The sequence below is a fragment of the Struthio camelus genome, chromosome 5, assembly GCF_040807025.1.
Source record: "Struthio camelus isolate bStrCam1 chromosome 5, bStrCam1.hap1, whole genome shotgun sequence".
Classification (NCBI taxonomy): Eukaryota; Metazoa; Chordata; class Aves; order Struthioniformes; family Struthionidae; genus Struthio; species Struthio camelus.
The window spans coordinates 43,084,931-43,101,043 of record NC_090946.1 but is presented as its reverse complement, the minus strand read 5'-3'; the positions used below and the strand labels follow the sequence as shown (position 1 = coordinate 43,101,043).

The 16,113-nt window shown below is 44.0% G+C and overlaps 1 protein-coding gene across 4 annotated transcripts; it reads left to right on the top strand.

The window, feature by feature from the left end:
• Positions 1–1,393: 1,393 nt before the first annotated feature.
• On the top strand, positions 1,394–15,300 carry LOC104152662 (prostaglandin reductase 2). Of its 4 annotated transcripts, XM_068946054.1 has the most exons (12): positions 1,451–1,533; positions 4,176–4,228; positions 5,582–5,633; positions 6,392–6,460; positions 7,689–7,807; positions 8,835–9,026; positions 9,989–10,159; positions 11,151–11,360; positions 12,241–12,362; positions 12,971–13,058; positions 13,820–13,859; positions 14,695–15,300. In XM_068946054.1, exons 4-12 carry the CDS (start codon positions 6,424–6,426, stop codon positions 14,757–14,759), a joined length of 1,044 nt encoding a protein of 347 aa, XP_068802155.1. In that variant the 5' UTR covers positions 1,451–1,533; positions 4,176–4,228; positions 5,582–5,633; positions 6,392–6,423; the 3' UTR covers positions 14,760–15,300. The 4 variants fall into 4 exon arrangements, with proteins under 4 accessions (XP_068802157.1, XP_068802154.1, XP_068802155.1 ...); XM_068946053.1 differs by lacking the exon at positions 4,176–4,228 and having other exon boundaries at positions 1,399–1,533; XM_068946055.1 differs by lacking the exons at positions 1,451–1,533; positions 4,176–4,228 and adding an exon at positions 1,918–3,757.
• Positions 15,301–16,113: the final 813 nt, after the last annotated feature.

The window sequence follows — 16,113 nt, the reverse complement described above, 5'->3', positions numbered from 1 at the left end:
TTGTTTTCCCTTTAGATGTAGTGGATGAAGGCATAATTATGCTGTAGTCAAGTCCTGACGGATTTATGTTTCCAGAGTGGCATTTGCTTGTCCAGAGTACAACTTTTGTACTTGTGAGCGGGGTTTGCTGAAGAGCTGTTTCTAGAGCGAGCTCGTACCCGGCACAGCGAGTTGACACACCTCCCAGGAATGACAGTCCTCTACGAAGCTACTTTTCACAACTGAAAGAAAATACGATAAAAAGAATTCCCAGGACTATCGTTTTTCAGGGCAATTGCTTAGTAATCCACACTTAGGACTTACAGTCATAAGCCTCTTAGAGGGTGATGATGTGAGAGGTGCTCCAGTATGAGCTCATGCTGAGATATTGATCCTTCATGCCGTAAAGGCAGCTGGACTGCTGCAGCATTCGTGTGCTTTGCTAAGCTGCAGAGGGGGATATAGGTCCTACCAGCATTGGTCAAGTGGCTATGGGGAAAAAAAAAGACAGCCACAAAGTAAACCTCAGCCTGGTACCCTGAATCCAGAGTCTCACAGCAGCACTTTGTGAATCCTGGCTCATGTTACTTCTTTGGAATAAATGAAAACCAAAGGGAGGAAATGGTTTCAACCAAGTGCCTACGGTTTTAAAAAAAGGTATTAATACACACCCAGATCATTTTTCAGCTGGCCTTGCTTTCTTAATTACGGTAACACTGTGACTCTAGAGCAAGCGTGTAGGGCTCTCCGAGAGATCTCATTTAACAAAAAGTGACCGATGCCTGGTGACAAAGATCCATGACACTTTTGATGTAGTTGATTGTCATGGACAGCAGAGAGAGCAGCGTTTGTTCCCGAGGCCTCGCCTTACAGAGGTGGTGTAAGAAAGATCTTAATTAAGAGGGCAATTTTGAATTCAGAGCATAAGGGACGTGCCCGTGATAAGGTATTAGAAGTTGAGCTATGCAATCTTTGTAAGTAAGCATTTCTTGTTGCAAATGCTAATAATAGTTAAGCAGCATTGGACAAAGAGATCAAATTTGTTTCTTCTTTAAGCCAATCTTCTGCTTGTTCATCTGTGGTAAAAAGTTGCATGTACTCCCTTTTCCAGCTCGTCTGCCTTCGGGCCTTGAAGCAGTAGCTGTTGGCTTTCCTACGCTCCATTTTCTTCCCTTCTGCTTTCTTACCTTCTCTCTCTCTTTTTTTTTTTCCCCTTTTCCTTAACTTTTTCCTAGTTCCTTGTGTTTCTTGTCCTGCTTCTTGTTAGTTAGCTCCTCCTGGTGCCGGCCCCGGTCCCCCGACAGGGCACCGAAACGCTGCGCCCGTTTCGGGCAGGAGGCCGAAACAGCAGCGGCGGCGGCGGCGCCTCCTCGCGGCGGCCCCTCACACCCGCCCTCCCCCGCCGGCCGCCGCCAAAGACGCCCCCGCGCTGCCCGACCTCCCGGCCGTCGGCACGGGTGCGGCCTGCGCATGCGCAGGAGGGAGCCGGCGGGGGGCCGGGGGGGGCGGCAGTCCGCTTCCGACACAGCGAGCGTGCTGGAGGGGCGATCCGAGGTGGGTGGGTGGGCGCGCCTGGCGGCGGGCGCGCTCAGTGACGTCAGCGGGGGCGGCGCGCGCGGGGGCTCGGGCTGCAACGGTCGCCGCGGGGCCTCCGCGCCGGCGCGGGCAGAGCGCCGGCCGCAGCGGGGCCTCGGGGGCAGCGGCTGGGGCGAGCCTGCGGCCTCGCTGCGCCCGGGAGGGCTTCGGCTGCGCCCCGCGGGCGCGGGTGCCGGGCGGCGTCGCGGGGCTGGGCCCCCCGTGGCGCCGGCCGGCCGGCCGCTGCGCCTGCCCGCGGCGGCGGGGGCCGCTGCCCCCTGTCTTGGGGGCGGAAGAGGCGTTGGGGGTTAGTCGACCTCCAAAACCGGGGCGTGACCCTGGCTTTGCTGAGCCCGCGGACCCCACCGTGGCCCAGGCAGGGGGGAAGGATGCCTTCCTCTGGGCTTCATCGTGGGCACCCCGTAAGGGCGGCTGCCTAGCACCCCAAAACTGAACATCCCTGGCTGCTTCTCGCTGCTCCGTTTCTCTCTTCTGCGTTATTCCCGCTGCACTTTCTGAAGCTCCTGTTCTGAATCACGTACAGGCCTGCAGGGACCTTTGACAGTAGTGATCTCTAGCTTGGTCTTTGGTCCCATCTAGGAAGGGGAGTAATCAACGCGCTCTCTGGAATTGCTCCCCGGTGGGAGCCAGCATGCTATCTCACAGACTTCCTCTCAGGAAAAAAAAAACAGGCAGTATTTTTGCAGCCTGGGAGCAGTCTGCGCTCTGGTGTCCGTTCCTGACCTGAAATTCTGCTCGGAAGAAGTAGGCCTTGTGCGTTGGTATTTTTAAAGAATTTGTCAGCAATTCCAACACAATGCAATTCAAAAAACACTAGGAAAAAGCCTAAAGCGATCGTATCTTATGGCGCTTTTGACAGTGGATCTGAAAAAGCCAAAGTTTATACTGTCCTAGCACATGCAGATGCAAGTCTGTATTGCTACTGGAAGTTCTGATCTATATGTCAGTCAAACGTAACAGAAAGCTCAAAGACACCAGATTTGTGGGAGTATCGGGGGGGAGGGGGGAAGAAAAGGCTGCATCAAGATCCTGCTGCTACTGTTCTTCCTTCTTCAGCTGTTCCTTTCTTGAGGGGAGGTGCAGCCTGACCTCACCTTGTGCAGCCTGACCTCACCTCGTACTGGATGTCAGAGAAAACACTATGGGTGGGACTTCAGTTGCGCCAGAGAAATCAATGAATGATGAAACGCGAAACTTGAGGGAAAACTGTATTCATTAGTTCAGTTCATGAAAGTTCTTCTTTTTCTTATGGCATGCATTTTTCTTCCTTGATGACGCAGACGTTTTAGATTCTGTCTTTTCCTAATTTCTGGAGGCTGGAATTTGCCACTTCATTAACATTCATCAAACGCAGAGCTTCTTAGGGGAGCACTGGAGGGAAGACTTATGCAACTGAAAATGTTAAGTTCCTTTCTCAATTTCCATTCTCCTCACATTGCCAGTCCTGCAGCCTTGACAGTGGACTTTCTATAATGAATGAACTGTACAGCGATTCTGCCTAATCTAGCTTATAAAGAGCAGGTCAAAACCCTTAGTACCATGGGTGACTATTACTGACATGATTGCTACTGAATATTAAATAGTGTCTAAAGGAATGATTTGCTGAGGTTTCATGTGAGCTGTCAGATCACTGTTGGTTTATATTCAGTGCATTCCTAGCTCCTTATTTCTGCACAGAGCAATTTCATTAATGGCTGTGAACTTAACGCAAGTCCTACATGTGAGCAAATTATTTATGAGAGTATGGGTGTCCTTTCAAATTGCACGAGGTACGTCTGGCAGTTTATGGAACGCTCACTGATTAGCACAGCTTCTCAGCTGCTGAGGCGGTTGCTCTGAGGACGACAAGCGTCAGGCAAGCTCCTTGAAGAGGATTCAGCTGTTCAACAATTCGAACTTCAACCGTTTACGCTCGCGTTCACTCAGGAAGGGTGTGGAACGTCAAAATGTGCAAGCTGACGTTCATAAAGCCAGAGAGAGGCCAATGTGAGCATAGACTTGGCCTCTTGGAAGCTGGACTTTTGTTTGGAAAAATATTTTACCAAAAGTGTGCAAAGTGACGTGCCCGAGGTCACATAGGAGATCTGTAGCGGAAGAGGATGCTGAACCAAGGCTTGCCAAAGTTTATCATCTTCTTAGGATATTACATGCCTATATCTTCTGCAGCGATTGTATCAACTGTGTGGGTATAAGAATGGATTTTTATTTCTCTCTTTAACTCCTGTATTTTCAATGCTTCCGGTACATGCTGAACAGTAGTAACACGTGTTACCTATGAAGTGAGTTGTAATGTATGTTGTTAAACTGTAACTAGTAACTAGTTTGGGGTGGGTTGGTTGGCTGGTTTTTGCTTTTGGTATGGACTATGTTGTTTCATTGGAAGTTTGCAGCATGTGGTGTGGAAATATTGTAAAAGCCCCTTCTCCCTTGCGTAGTTGTAGCCTAATAAGCGGCTATTCAAGTGCAAACCTGAAAAAGTCAAATGTGAAGCCTTTATGTGCCTTGATTTTTTGTTTTGTGGCAGGTGTGGGTTTTGGCAGAGGGGGGAAGGCCAGGGATGCGCCCATTGTGTCTGAACACCCCTTTTTTATTATGTTTAGCTCTCCGAGCTGTAGTTTTTGGTGGTCTCATGAGCACTGTGACCGTACAAACAGTAAGTTCTGTGTTTTGCGCTATTCAAAGAGTAAAGACTTAGGATAAGCCACGGGTGGTGATGTACCCCTTCTAAGCTCGTCTGTTTCACTGGACTCGAGCTTACTATTCTTGTGAGCAAAACAGACATTATGGCAAAGACACCAGCTGTCATGTTTCATTTTCTAATGTATTTGGTTCTTGTGGAGACTGGTTATTGATGGCACTCAGCTGGGACTAGTAATAAGAACACTCTTATTTTGTATTAGCCCTGAAAGCATGTGAGATCATGATTTGCCCTCTGTAAAATCAGGTTCGTGCCCCATTAATCACTCTGGCCTCTCTTGGTTGCAAAGGCGCAGATTTCCAGTCCTCCTTTAAAGAGCTGGAATTCAAGGGGAAATGTTTTGGGAAAACAGATCAAATGGTGACCTAAGTCTTCCTCATCTCTGGATCAGACCATTTCTCAGAAGAGGACGTACTACTAATGGGAAGACTTGTTTAGTTCTTCTTTTCATGGAGAGGGCCTTTTTACCTTGCTGCCTGCCGTTATCTCTTATGTCATGTGAAAGCATCTTCAACAACAGTCTCCTGTCGTATACCTGCATACCGGTATGCGTGCGTGCCTCCTAATGGATTGCCCCTGACTTACACATGCAAAGCTGCCTCAAGGTCTTCCAGCAGTGAAGGCAAAATTAAATGTGTAGGCAGGAGCAGAGTGTTCTCCCCGGTCAGTGTAGGAAAACAAACCAAATTGTTTCCTATGGCCCAGTGACGGGTGGTCATCGTCTCCTGCGGAGAGCATGGTGATCCCCTGCTGGGGCTGAGCATCCAGCCGTGCTAATTTAACAACCTTTAGAGAGAGGAAGGGAGATGAGTCTATCTTCCTACCTGTTTTCCTTCTTATGGGGCTAATTTGCGTAGAAGTCAGGATAGCACCCCCCGATACTTTACTTATTTTGTTAATACTGGTGGCACTTACACAAAAAAAAGACCTTAAAGCAATGGAGCTTATTTTAAAATACTGGTTGAATATTTTGTAGCATTTTCTTCCTTTCTTCCCTTCTTTCTTTCTTTGTCTTTTTTTTTTTCTTTCTCACCTAATTAAGCCCTGCTAATGAAAGTCGACCAAGCAATTTTACTTTCTTGTTTCTATGTATCAATACAATTCTAGTTGACTTTGGGTTGCCAACACTGTAAAGACTTACTTAAACGTAAACCAAAGATTTTAATTCTGAAAGCAGTATACTTTAATATTAAGCTTCTTTTCAAAGTCTATTTTTTGGCTCTCGCTACTTGAAAATGAGCTCAGTGGGATTATGGATATGAATGAAGTTGCATGAGTGATGTTTGCAGAGATCATTTTGTTTTTCAGTCCTTCCAGAAGACGCTACCGTGACGTTGCATAAAAGAAGAGCTTTAACAAGGTAAACCGGGAGATGCTTTATTCCCATGTGTGCTTATGTATTTTTCATTAGAGGTCGTTTTGTACGATTCTTGGGCGTGAGTGCTAAAGTTGGTGAAGCCCACTCTTTTCTTTTTAAGTCGCCAGTGGTGTGAGTCTGTGGATTCAGCTTAGCAGTGGTTTTGGCAGGCTATCAATCCATGCCAAATGAATCCAGCAGCAATAGAGCAAAAATGTTGTTAACCCGCTGTGCCCTTTGGCAGAGAGAGCGATCGGCAAAACATGGGCTTTGCCAGGCGTCGGAAGGAACAGGTGAAATTCTGGCTCTCTGGAAGCATATCTGCTTGTTATTAAGGACGAGGTTTCACTTGCCTCACACGTGTAGCGGGACGAGGTCTGCAGTTCTCTCTAAGAACAAGCGTAGTTCATTTGGGACGACCTATTTGTGTTTGTCCACGTTTGTTAGTAGTTTTTTTAGTACTGTCCCACTGGGCTTTGCAATGAGCTTGCGGCTGCCACGCATGCCAACCGAGTAGTTGGGGAGCAGCCTGTAGTACCGGGCAGCACTCACCGCTTTGAGGCAGGAGATGTTGCCGCTGTCTGTTGTCGTTGTTTAGGAGACAGCGTGGATATTGTGTTTCCCATTGGATTTGTAAGTGGTGTTGAAATGTCCCCGTTCCTTGTCCCTCCCTCGTTTCTCAGTTACTGAGCGCTTTGGCCCGTGTTCCTTCTCAAGCAATTTTGTGTGCCTCAGTTCTTCAAACAGTGTTTTCTTTTTAGGGGCCCAGTGTAAAACTGCTGCAACAGCAGTGATGATTATAGAAAGAGTTGTGCTGAACTCACGCCCTGGTATGTATTTCTCTCCAATAAAGGAGCAATGTGTTTGTTATGGTTGCGTGATGATCCAAAATGGTGAGGTTCAAGACAGAAACTCGCTTAAGACATGAATGAGCTAATTAACGTTGCGTGCAGCGATAAGCAAGCAGAGTTTACTGGGAGTTGTATCTATTCAGCCTGCATATGCAGACTTCTAAACGCATGGGTGAGGAAAAAAGGGTGCATGTGTAATAGATGATATTTTAAGTCCCTAAGTGAAGCAACGTTATCAAGCGTTGCTTTTTAGTTGTTCTTTTGGCATTTGTTCTTTTGGCATTTGCTTTTGAGAGATGACTAAAATAAAGTATTTTGCTGCTCTTCTTTTTTTGTTTCCTTTTAGTAAATATTGAATCTTTTCTTGCTCACATGATTCAAAGTGGTTGGGAAATTTCCACTTTTGAGGATTTTGTTTCCTTCCTTGCTCACACACTTGCTTTGTTAGGGATGTCAGCACAGTTTTTGGAATAGTGAGTTTATCCGTTGTTTGCTGTAGGAAGCACCAGATACAGGCGTTGGATTTTTTTTTTATTTTTTATTTTTTTTAATCCAGCTCAGGGCAAAAGGAGTTCTGCAAGGTAAAAGCTGTTGGGTAACTTGCAGATAAGCCTTTTCTAAAGCAAATAAAAATGTACAGCAGTAGCCTTCTGTAGTTGCCTAGTCACTCTGGCTTAAAAGATACGCAGCTATCTGGCTCCCTTCTTTTAGTGCCAGTGGTTCCAGGGGTCGGGTGTGACTGATTTGCTTGTGGCACACAACCTGAGGATGGAGCCTCCCATTCTGGGACTCTTTGCACAAGATTCTAGCCGTTTCTCGGATGCTTTAATTTAAGCATGTCTGTTTATAGCCTTGAAGGGATGCTCTTGCAGTGAGGGCTATCTACATATCCGTGCACTGTGGCCATAGTCTCTATTCCCCCATTGATCTCACTGGATCAAAAGAGACTGTGAGGGGTGGGAGTTCAGAACCCGCCTGGTCAGAGTTTATGGTGATTTGCTACTGGCAAAATAGTGCCTGGGGCTTTTGTTATGTGAGAGAAGAAATCCCAATGGAGGATTAGTTAGTTTTGAAAGTTAGGGGCTTTTCAGAAAATTGCTTATATAAAAGTATTCTTTGAGAATGGAAGTAGTTCTTTTTTTCCCCTTTTTTGTTAAGGAAGCTCTATATTGATTGATTGATTTGTTTCACTTTAAACTAATTCTAGGTAAGACTGGAGTACCAGTGGCTGAAAACTTCCGCCTGGAGCAAAGTACAATACCGGATACAATCCAAGAGGGACAAGTCCGTGTTAGAACCCTGTATCTCTCTGTGGATCCTTACATGGTAGGTGATGGACTTAGCGCTAAGCTGGGAGAATCCCTTTAAAAAGAGTGTCTCTGTATGTGTGTATATGTGTGTATATATACATAAACACAGACACAGACACACACACACAGACACACACACACACGTATCTGTATACGAATATGGCTTTATTGGGCCAGGAGGAGACTGTGAGCGCTGGTACCGTTACGAAGTATTTTTTATCATCTTAATTTGAACTTTGCCTTTTTTGATGTACACTTTTTACTTTTTTGCCATGGAAGGAAGTGTATCTCTTTGAGGAGAGTGAGGGTAGAGGAGGAAGAATATTTGGGGGTGAAGCAGGAGGAAGGCATGATCAGGCAAAGGCTCTCCAGACCCAAACACAGAAATGTTTCAGGTTAGATGTTACATAGTTATTACTAGTTTTGGTTAGGTATGAAGGGGAGGTTTTCTCCCTGAGTGGGAGGTGGAAGAACAAAAAAGTGTAAATGCTTTATAAAGAATGGAAAACCAGAGAGGACTAGTGAATGAAGCTATCACCAGCACCAGCACTATGAAAGTTGTGTGGTTGGGGAAGCTGTGGATTGAAGTGGAACTGAAGATCGGAGGAGAACTAGACAGACCAATCTGCACACAGACATAGAAGTCTGAAGTACATAGAAGTTTGCTGCAAAGAGAATGATGATCGCTCGTTCTGTGCATAGATGTGGATGGAAAGAAAGAAGTAGTCTTGATTTCAGGAAAGTAGATTTCTCTTGGACGACTTCTGTGGTTACAGGTCTGACTTTTGAGGCAGCGTCTGTTGAATGTGTTGGCTTTGGTAACACTGCTGAAGGAGAGAAGAGTTATCCTCCCTTTGTATGGAGTGAATGAGCGGGGCAAGAGAGATCTAAGAAAAGAAAAAGAATATTTAGTGCTTAGTGACAGATTTTTGAGTCGTTGTCTGTGTTTGATGTTTCAAACAGATCTCATCTCAAACTTTACTTGAACTTATAAACAAACCACGTGTTCCACAAGAGATTCTTATTAAAGCCTTGTCTTTCAGCGCTGCCGAATGAATGAAGATACAGGCACAGATTACCTCCAGCCCTGGCACCTGTCTGAAGTTGCTGATGGTGGGGGCATTGGGGTTGTGGAGGAGAGCAAGCATAATAAGTTTGCTAAAGGAGATTTTGTAACTTCCTTCAATTGGCCCTGGCAGACAGTGGCCATTCTAGATGGAGGCTTGCTGCAAAAGGTAATGTACATGCAACCCCCGCAAAGCCCAGATTGTCACTGTTTTCTTTTCCTCACTCTATTTTTTATAAATGCAGCTAACGCTAGCTAATACTATTTCTTAGTCAAAACCAAATCAGCACTATTGAAGCAAACAGTTCTCAACAGGCACATCAACCCACGTGTGGTGAAATATGGATCAATTTCTCCCTATGTATTTTTACCAAAGAGAAACATGGATGCTTTTGCTGGTCACCAGACATGGCAGTGTTACTCCACTAGTTAAATTTTGGGTAGATTTCCCTCAAGCTGCCTCCGTTCCTATCTTTCTCTCAATCATCCTGATTCTAGATAGAACTCCTGATCCATAGGAGTGTAGTCATAAGACATAAAATGCTTTAGCTATGTTTAAATCAGAAAGCACATGTGAGTGAAAGTCTGTGCTTGAGAATTTCCACCCACAAAAGAAAGGGTAAGCAACATGGAGTGTTTCTGAGGAGAGGTAACAGTACATAGTCCATTAGGTATGCTGTGTTGATCGTCCTCATGTAACACAGAAAATCACTGTAGTTTGAGGCTGTACAGCTTTCAAGAGATGTCTTGCTTTAGGACTGTCTGTACAACTGATCCACAATCCCGATGTTTGCTAGCGGTGCTGTTTTATCCTTTAAGCTAGCCCAGAGATAGTTCAGCTTTGTTGGAATTGTCTTCTCTCTCAACCGTGTTGACACGTCCATAATTTTAGTTCTTGAGAGCGCCCTTGTTTACAGACTTTTTAAACACTGTAGAAGTATCATCTCTGTTTCATGTAGCATAGGTTTGTTCTTAAGGTAGAAGTAGTGTAAAGCTAGCTAGTCCTGAGTGGCTTGCACCTTGTCTCGTAAAGATCCTGAGTTAGTCTTATATTGTCAGGCAACCAAATGATAAGCAGCAACACCGCAACGTCAAAAGAAGTGAACAGCAACACCTGTTTTTGTTTTGTAGCTTGTTCCAGAACTTGTAGATGGACGCCTTTCCTACTTTCTTGGGGCGGCTGGTATTACAGGCCTGACTGCCTTATTAGGCATAAGAGAGAAAGGACACGTGACTGCAGGCGCAAACCAGACAATGGTGGTGAGCGGGGCAGCTGGTGCCTGTGGTTCTTTGGCTGGTCAGGTAAGTAGGCTTAAGAGGTACAAAGGTCGCTGTGTTACTAAGTTTGTTTTCTGAAACATGCTGATTAGTAGGCATACAGATAAGATCGTTATAAACATAAGCAGGTATGACTTCATGGGAGGGGCCACGTTCAGAGATTTGACTCAGAGTCTCACTGAGAGAGTTTTTAGAAGTGAAAGTTTTAGAAGTTTTGTGAAAGCGGGGTAGGAGAAAGCTGTCCAAGGTGGTGACTACTTGTCGCTAGCATAAGTAAAGTAGATGGTTATAAATACATGGATTTCCTGTATAACTACGTATTAGTCTGCCATTTGATGCAGTCTTTGAGTTGAATGGCAACTTTTATTGTTTTCTATATTAGAACATGGTCAGTAAAAATCATAGAGAACGCTTCTTTGTGTTGGTTTCCGTTACGTTCTTTGTATTTTGAGAGTTGCAGCCTTTTTAGTAAATTGTATTTTTGTTTACCCTCCTCAGCTTTGCAGAACAAGGTAGGGGTAAGTACGTGTGTGTATAAATCTATATGTACATGTATACATCCAAACACAACAGGTAGCGAGCAAGCTTAAGACCTGCCGATAAAGAAGAACTGTGAAGCAACGTTGTGTAAGCAAATCTAAAAAGCATGTATTTAAATCGGTTGTTGTCCAGTCTTTCTGGCCTTTATTGACTATGTTATGGAACTTGGCAGAGGGTGACTTTATCCAGTATAAAACCTGTACATAAAATCTATAGATCTCCAGCACTGCCAGTCATTGGTAATTCTACAGACTAAAACTCCTGCAGTCAGTGAGCTTGGAAAGACAGCAGATTCCCGATGGTTATCTGCCCCTCTGCCTGTGTGTGCGGAGGGAATCTGGAGCTTAGTCAGTAGGATGGGGGATAACTGTAGGACCCTTTAATGTCGCCCTTTTTCCCTCTGGTACCTTTGTGCCTGGGCAGATGAATGATCTAAATTCTATTTCCCCCTCCCCCCCAAACTGTGTTCCTGCAGATTGGCCGCCTGGAGGGCTGCGCTAGAGTGGTGGGCATTGCTGGCACGGATGAGAAGTGCTCCATTTTGGTCTCAGAAATGGGGTTTGATGCGGCTATCAATTACAAGAAGGGGAACGTGGCAGAGGAGCTACGTGAACTCTGCCCGGATGGTGTGGATGTTTACTTTGACAACGTTGGGGGAGACATCAGTAATGCAGTTATAAGTCAGGTGATTATACCAGCTGTCAGATGTATTCTCATCATTCTCCAACGTGTTCCTGCCCAGCTTGGACTAAATTCATACTGAGACCAGCTTGCAGCGCAGCAGAACAGACTTTCCACTTCCGTGGATCTGATCTGGGTGGGCTGATGTGGGTTCTGAGGAAAATTAGTCCCAACTATTTGAAATTAGGGTCTGTTGTCTGGACTAGCGTGGCAGTCTAGAAGTAGAAACACAGTTTCTGCTTCTGCTCTCTTGCTTCTTTGGCCAGCAGCCTTGGGGTAATGTTCTAAAAATCTTGTTGGTCAGGGTAGTAATCTTGTGGTGTGTCAGCTTTGGTTTTCTGGCTCCAGAAGAGAGCAGCCCTGCTGGGCCTCCAGAAAGGCTCTTTACCAGTCCCCTTGGCTGTTTAACATGAAAGTATAGTTTCTGTCTCATGATAGGGAGGCTTTGGTGGCAATGCCGTCTTTGGGAGCTCCAAATCACGGACATTCATTTCTGCCCCTATAGCGCACTGACAGTTATGTGCACACAGCCTTTGTCCCATTCCATCCTTTCCTCCTGAAAAGAAAAAAAAAAAAAACGCATTCAGAAAAATAACAATTCCTTATAGTGTTAAGAACACCCTTTTTGTGCCTTATGAAATGATACCTATGCTGCATAGCATTTATTTTTCCACTAGCACCTTGCGTTTATCTATTTCATTTTCTCACAGGTTAAATGGGACTGCACACAATCCTCCTACTCTTTCTCCTACTTTTCTGGATAGAAATTGAATAAGGATACCTGTGTGAAAGTTTTGCAATATATTCTAATGCATCTCTGTAAAACGTTGTGGTTTCTGAAACCAAGAAAGGTTATTTCTCTTACTTTGTGCCGTCTCAAACAGATGAATGAGAACAGCCATATAGTCCTGTGCGGACAGATTTCTCAGTATAACAAAGATGTGCCTTATCCTACTCCGCTGCCTCCTGAGGTAGAAAAAATACAGAAAGAAAGGAATATCACAAGGTACTTTTCTCCTACAGCACTTGCAACCAGGTTCCGGATAAATTCCTTACATGATCTTATGACTCTGATATGTGGAAGACAGCATAGTGTTATTCATGATTATAGTTCTCTGATACAATGCTTTGTCTGTTTGATTTAGTGCTGGACTTTCTGACATACTCTTTAATAATGACTAAGGATTTTTTTCATGGCTCTGGGAATCGGTGAATCTCCCATTAAGGTTGGGGTAAAGTTAAGGCAGTGATTAGAAACAAAATCTTCAGGGATTTTCCATTCAGCGCATTTCAGAAAGTTGGGGAGACTTCTGATTTTCTGCATGGATTTGAGCCCCTCTAATCAAAATTCTTTTTTGTCCCTGGTGCTTTGCTTATTCCTCTGGCAGTACTACTTGATTGTTATTACTCTTCTCTCTGATACTTGAAACAGGCAGAATTACTTTACTAAGATCCATGTTATTTAATCTCAAACTCCTGCTGCACCAAGCTGTCTCAACAAGGTTGCAAAACTCTGCGCTCATGAATGTTTTATTTTTCCTGAAAAGATTTGCTAAGATTTCAAAATACTATACCAACCTTTCTTAAAGCAATGCTCATTCTTTTCTTTCACAGGGAAAGATTCTTGGTGTTGAACTATATGGACAAGCAAGAAGCTAGTATTTTACAACTCTGTCAGTGGATCAAAGAAGGTAAACTGAAGGTAGGAACTTTGACATCTAACCTCTGGTCTTTGATGTTACCTCCTCAGATTGTGGACTGACTACAGGAGGTCCAATTTCTTTGCCCCTGGCTCTCTTACCATGCCTCTGCATTGAACAGAGAATTTCTTAAGAGTGTCTAAGCGTCCTTGAAAGCGTATTGTGATAGTACTGTTTTAGAAAATACGTGCTGAGGATAGTGTGACTGTAGTATGACAGGCTTTTGTAAGTGCATGCTGCTGTGATCTCTGAATTCTTTCTTTCAACACAGGGTGCAAGCCCTTTTTTATTTAAGGGATGAGACCCTCGAAAACATTTACTTTTGTATACCTGATTAGGTGGTGTCCTGAAGCTTTTGGGGATCTGGTCTGAAATTTGGTTTCAAGCTTTCTAATCATCATTTATTACTTTGTGATGGGTAGATGCTTTGCATCCACCCCTTCCCTGTGAGGTCTGCCTAATGCTTACGGTTCTTCAGGTGATTGGTTAGTTTTCCTGGGACTTCACCTTCTCCTTTGCATCCCCAGATATGACGTTTTGGTTGATGCAATAATGTGCCAGTACGACAGAAGGATTACGTTGCCTTTGGTTTACCAGAAAGAATTGAGTCTTGATGAAAGAACTGGCCCAAACAGAGCACTGCCTGTTATGGCAAGAGATTTTTTTTTTTTAGATTGTGGTAATTTCTGTGGCAAGGAGAAACCTTTCTGAGAAATGTTAATCTTGCTTGAAGAAAACTAACAGGACTTGCTTGTATTAACAGGTCAGAGAGACTGTGGTAGAAGGCCTGGGAAACATTGGTGGTAAGATGTCACACCATTTCCTTAAGATTTTTTCCGTTTTCTAAGGATAATTTGATTAAATATAGCATCAGTAGAGGCCGACTTCCTCTTCTATCACCAGCGTACCTTTGATATTATAATAAAATGAAAAGTAGGTGAATATATTTCACTAGGCGTTGCAATGCTAGGTGATGTGCTCTGAGAATGCCTCCCTTTCACGTAACAGGCAACAGTATGATTTAGCCCATTTAGCCTTTTGTTTTATAAGACGGTAGAATTTAAAACAGTGGCTAAATCTTAGAGGCTTAAGTGTATTTCTAAGTGTTGCTACTTCCTGGCGTGCATATGTATCTTGAAGGAATTTGATCAAGTATAGCAGCCATATTTCATACTTTGTTTATTCGGAGAGTTATTCTTTTGCATCAGCTTTTCACGTTTATTGCACAGAGCAGGCTATTTATAAGCCTTTTCCTTCCACAGAGATTTGTGAAGCCCACAGCATGCGTGGGCTCTCAAATCATGCCTTGCCTTTGTGTTGCATGTTTGTATAGTAAACCACAAAAGCAGCAAATGCAATCGTTACCTGGTACAGGGCTTACAAGTAGGTGCTTACAAATCAAATTTTTAAATTATTGTACGAAACTGCCCTTAGCAGTTTCTTACAGACTAACTTTTTCTTCTTCTGAACTTAGCATGTCATGAAGGCTACAAACGCTTAGGTCCCAAACATGATATCCCCTTTTTCAGGAACTGTTTAATATTTTTGCTTCTAAAATACTTTAAAATTAAAAAAAAAAAAAGAAGTTACTTGGCGCTTTTTGCTTGGCACTAACTTACATCTCTATTTCTCTTGAAGATGCTTTCCAGTCCATGATGAAAGGAGGCAATATTGGAAAGCAGATTGTCTCCGTTTCTAAGTAAAAACCATTGCTCCGGGAAAAATGAGCTTGATCCTCTCTCTCTCTCTCTCTCTCTCTCTCATAACGAGGAAGTTTAATTTATCCTAATTTCCATCTTCTTAAATAAACTGTGAAGTGATTCTGTGTATCCTAAAAGCAGAGATTCTGGGATGCTAAGGCAGTACCTATGCTGGTAAACTAAACAGTACTGGAAACAGGAACGCAATCGTTCATACTAATAAACAGTAATACCTTCTTTGACATGATTTCAGCCCTTGCCAGCTAGCACTCTCCCGAATAATTTCTGGCCATGGTTTGGGAGTTAAAACATCCTCAGGAACTAGTTCCAATAAGCAGTTTGTGTGCAGCCACCCTGTTGTGTAAGCTACGAGAATTTACTAGCATAGATGCGCACCGTTCCCATGCTAGTTTGTCGCAGTGCCCAGGAATGTTTCATTCACTAGTGTAAGTTTACCTTGACAGTCAGATCAGCCTGGCTAATCATCTTAGAATTTAAGTGTTCTCTTCTGTACAGATCATTGCAATAAACAGAATTCCACTCATCCGTCTTGTCCGTTTCTCTGTATTGTATCACGTACCCTATTTTCAGAGCGCTTGGAACCTAACTCGTTTACATTTACATTTACACTTACATTTCCCAGCTGCATGCAGCTGAGCCTGTCATTGGAGGTAGGTTCAGCTTTAAGGCTAGCCTCCTGCTTAACTGTTTATTAATTTCCCCTTCTCGCTCGTTGCCTTCCAGATTTAACTCTAAAAAGAACATTTATTTCCTTTTTAGAAATCTAGCGTGTTTTATTTCTATGCTAATCTCCCTAGTTTCGCTAGTTTGGCCTGTTTTTTAGACCTCCCCACTTTAGGCTGAGAGAGCATCTCAAAAGTAGGCTCCCTGAGGACAGAAAGTAGCTTTGCAGACAACCGACCTGGTGTTCTCTTAGTAACTAATGGTGGCTCAGAGTTTTCAGCGTAGCAGTGCTCTTTTACCGTCACAGCAGGGAAACTTGATAAAATGAGTCTCCGTGTCCAAGCCTAATAACAGAGTGGAGAAGCATTGGACTAGCATAATCCCAAACTGAAGAGACTGATGAGATTAAGTACATGTCTTCCAAATCAAGAAGCAGAGAAGGGAATAGATAATTGTCTTAAAGACATCAGAGTTCTGGTGTGGTGTAAGTAAGTTTAGAGGCATTCACACGTTCTGATTTAGACAATAGGATCGTTCATGACACACTCTGATTTACAAGAGATGGGTTTTGGTTTTAATTTGTTTGCTTTGAAGAGAAGGGTTTCCAAACAGCAAGGTCAGCTGAGCTGTCCGAAGGAGGGATCCTCCAGATCTGCGTGAGCCACTACGCAGG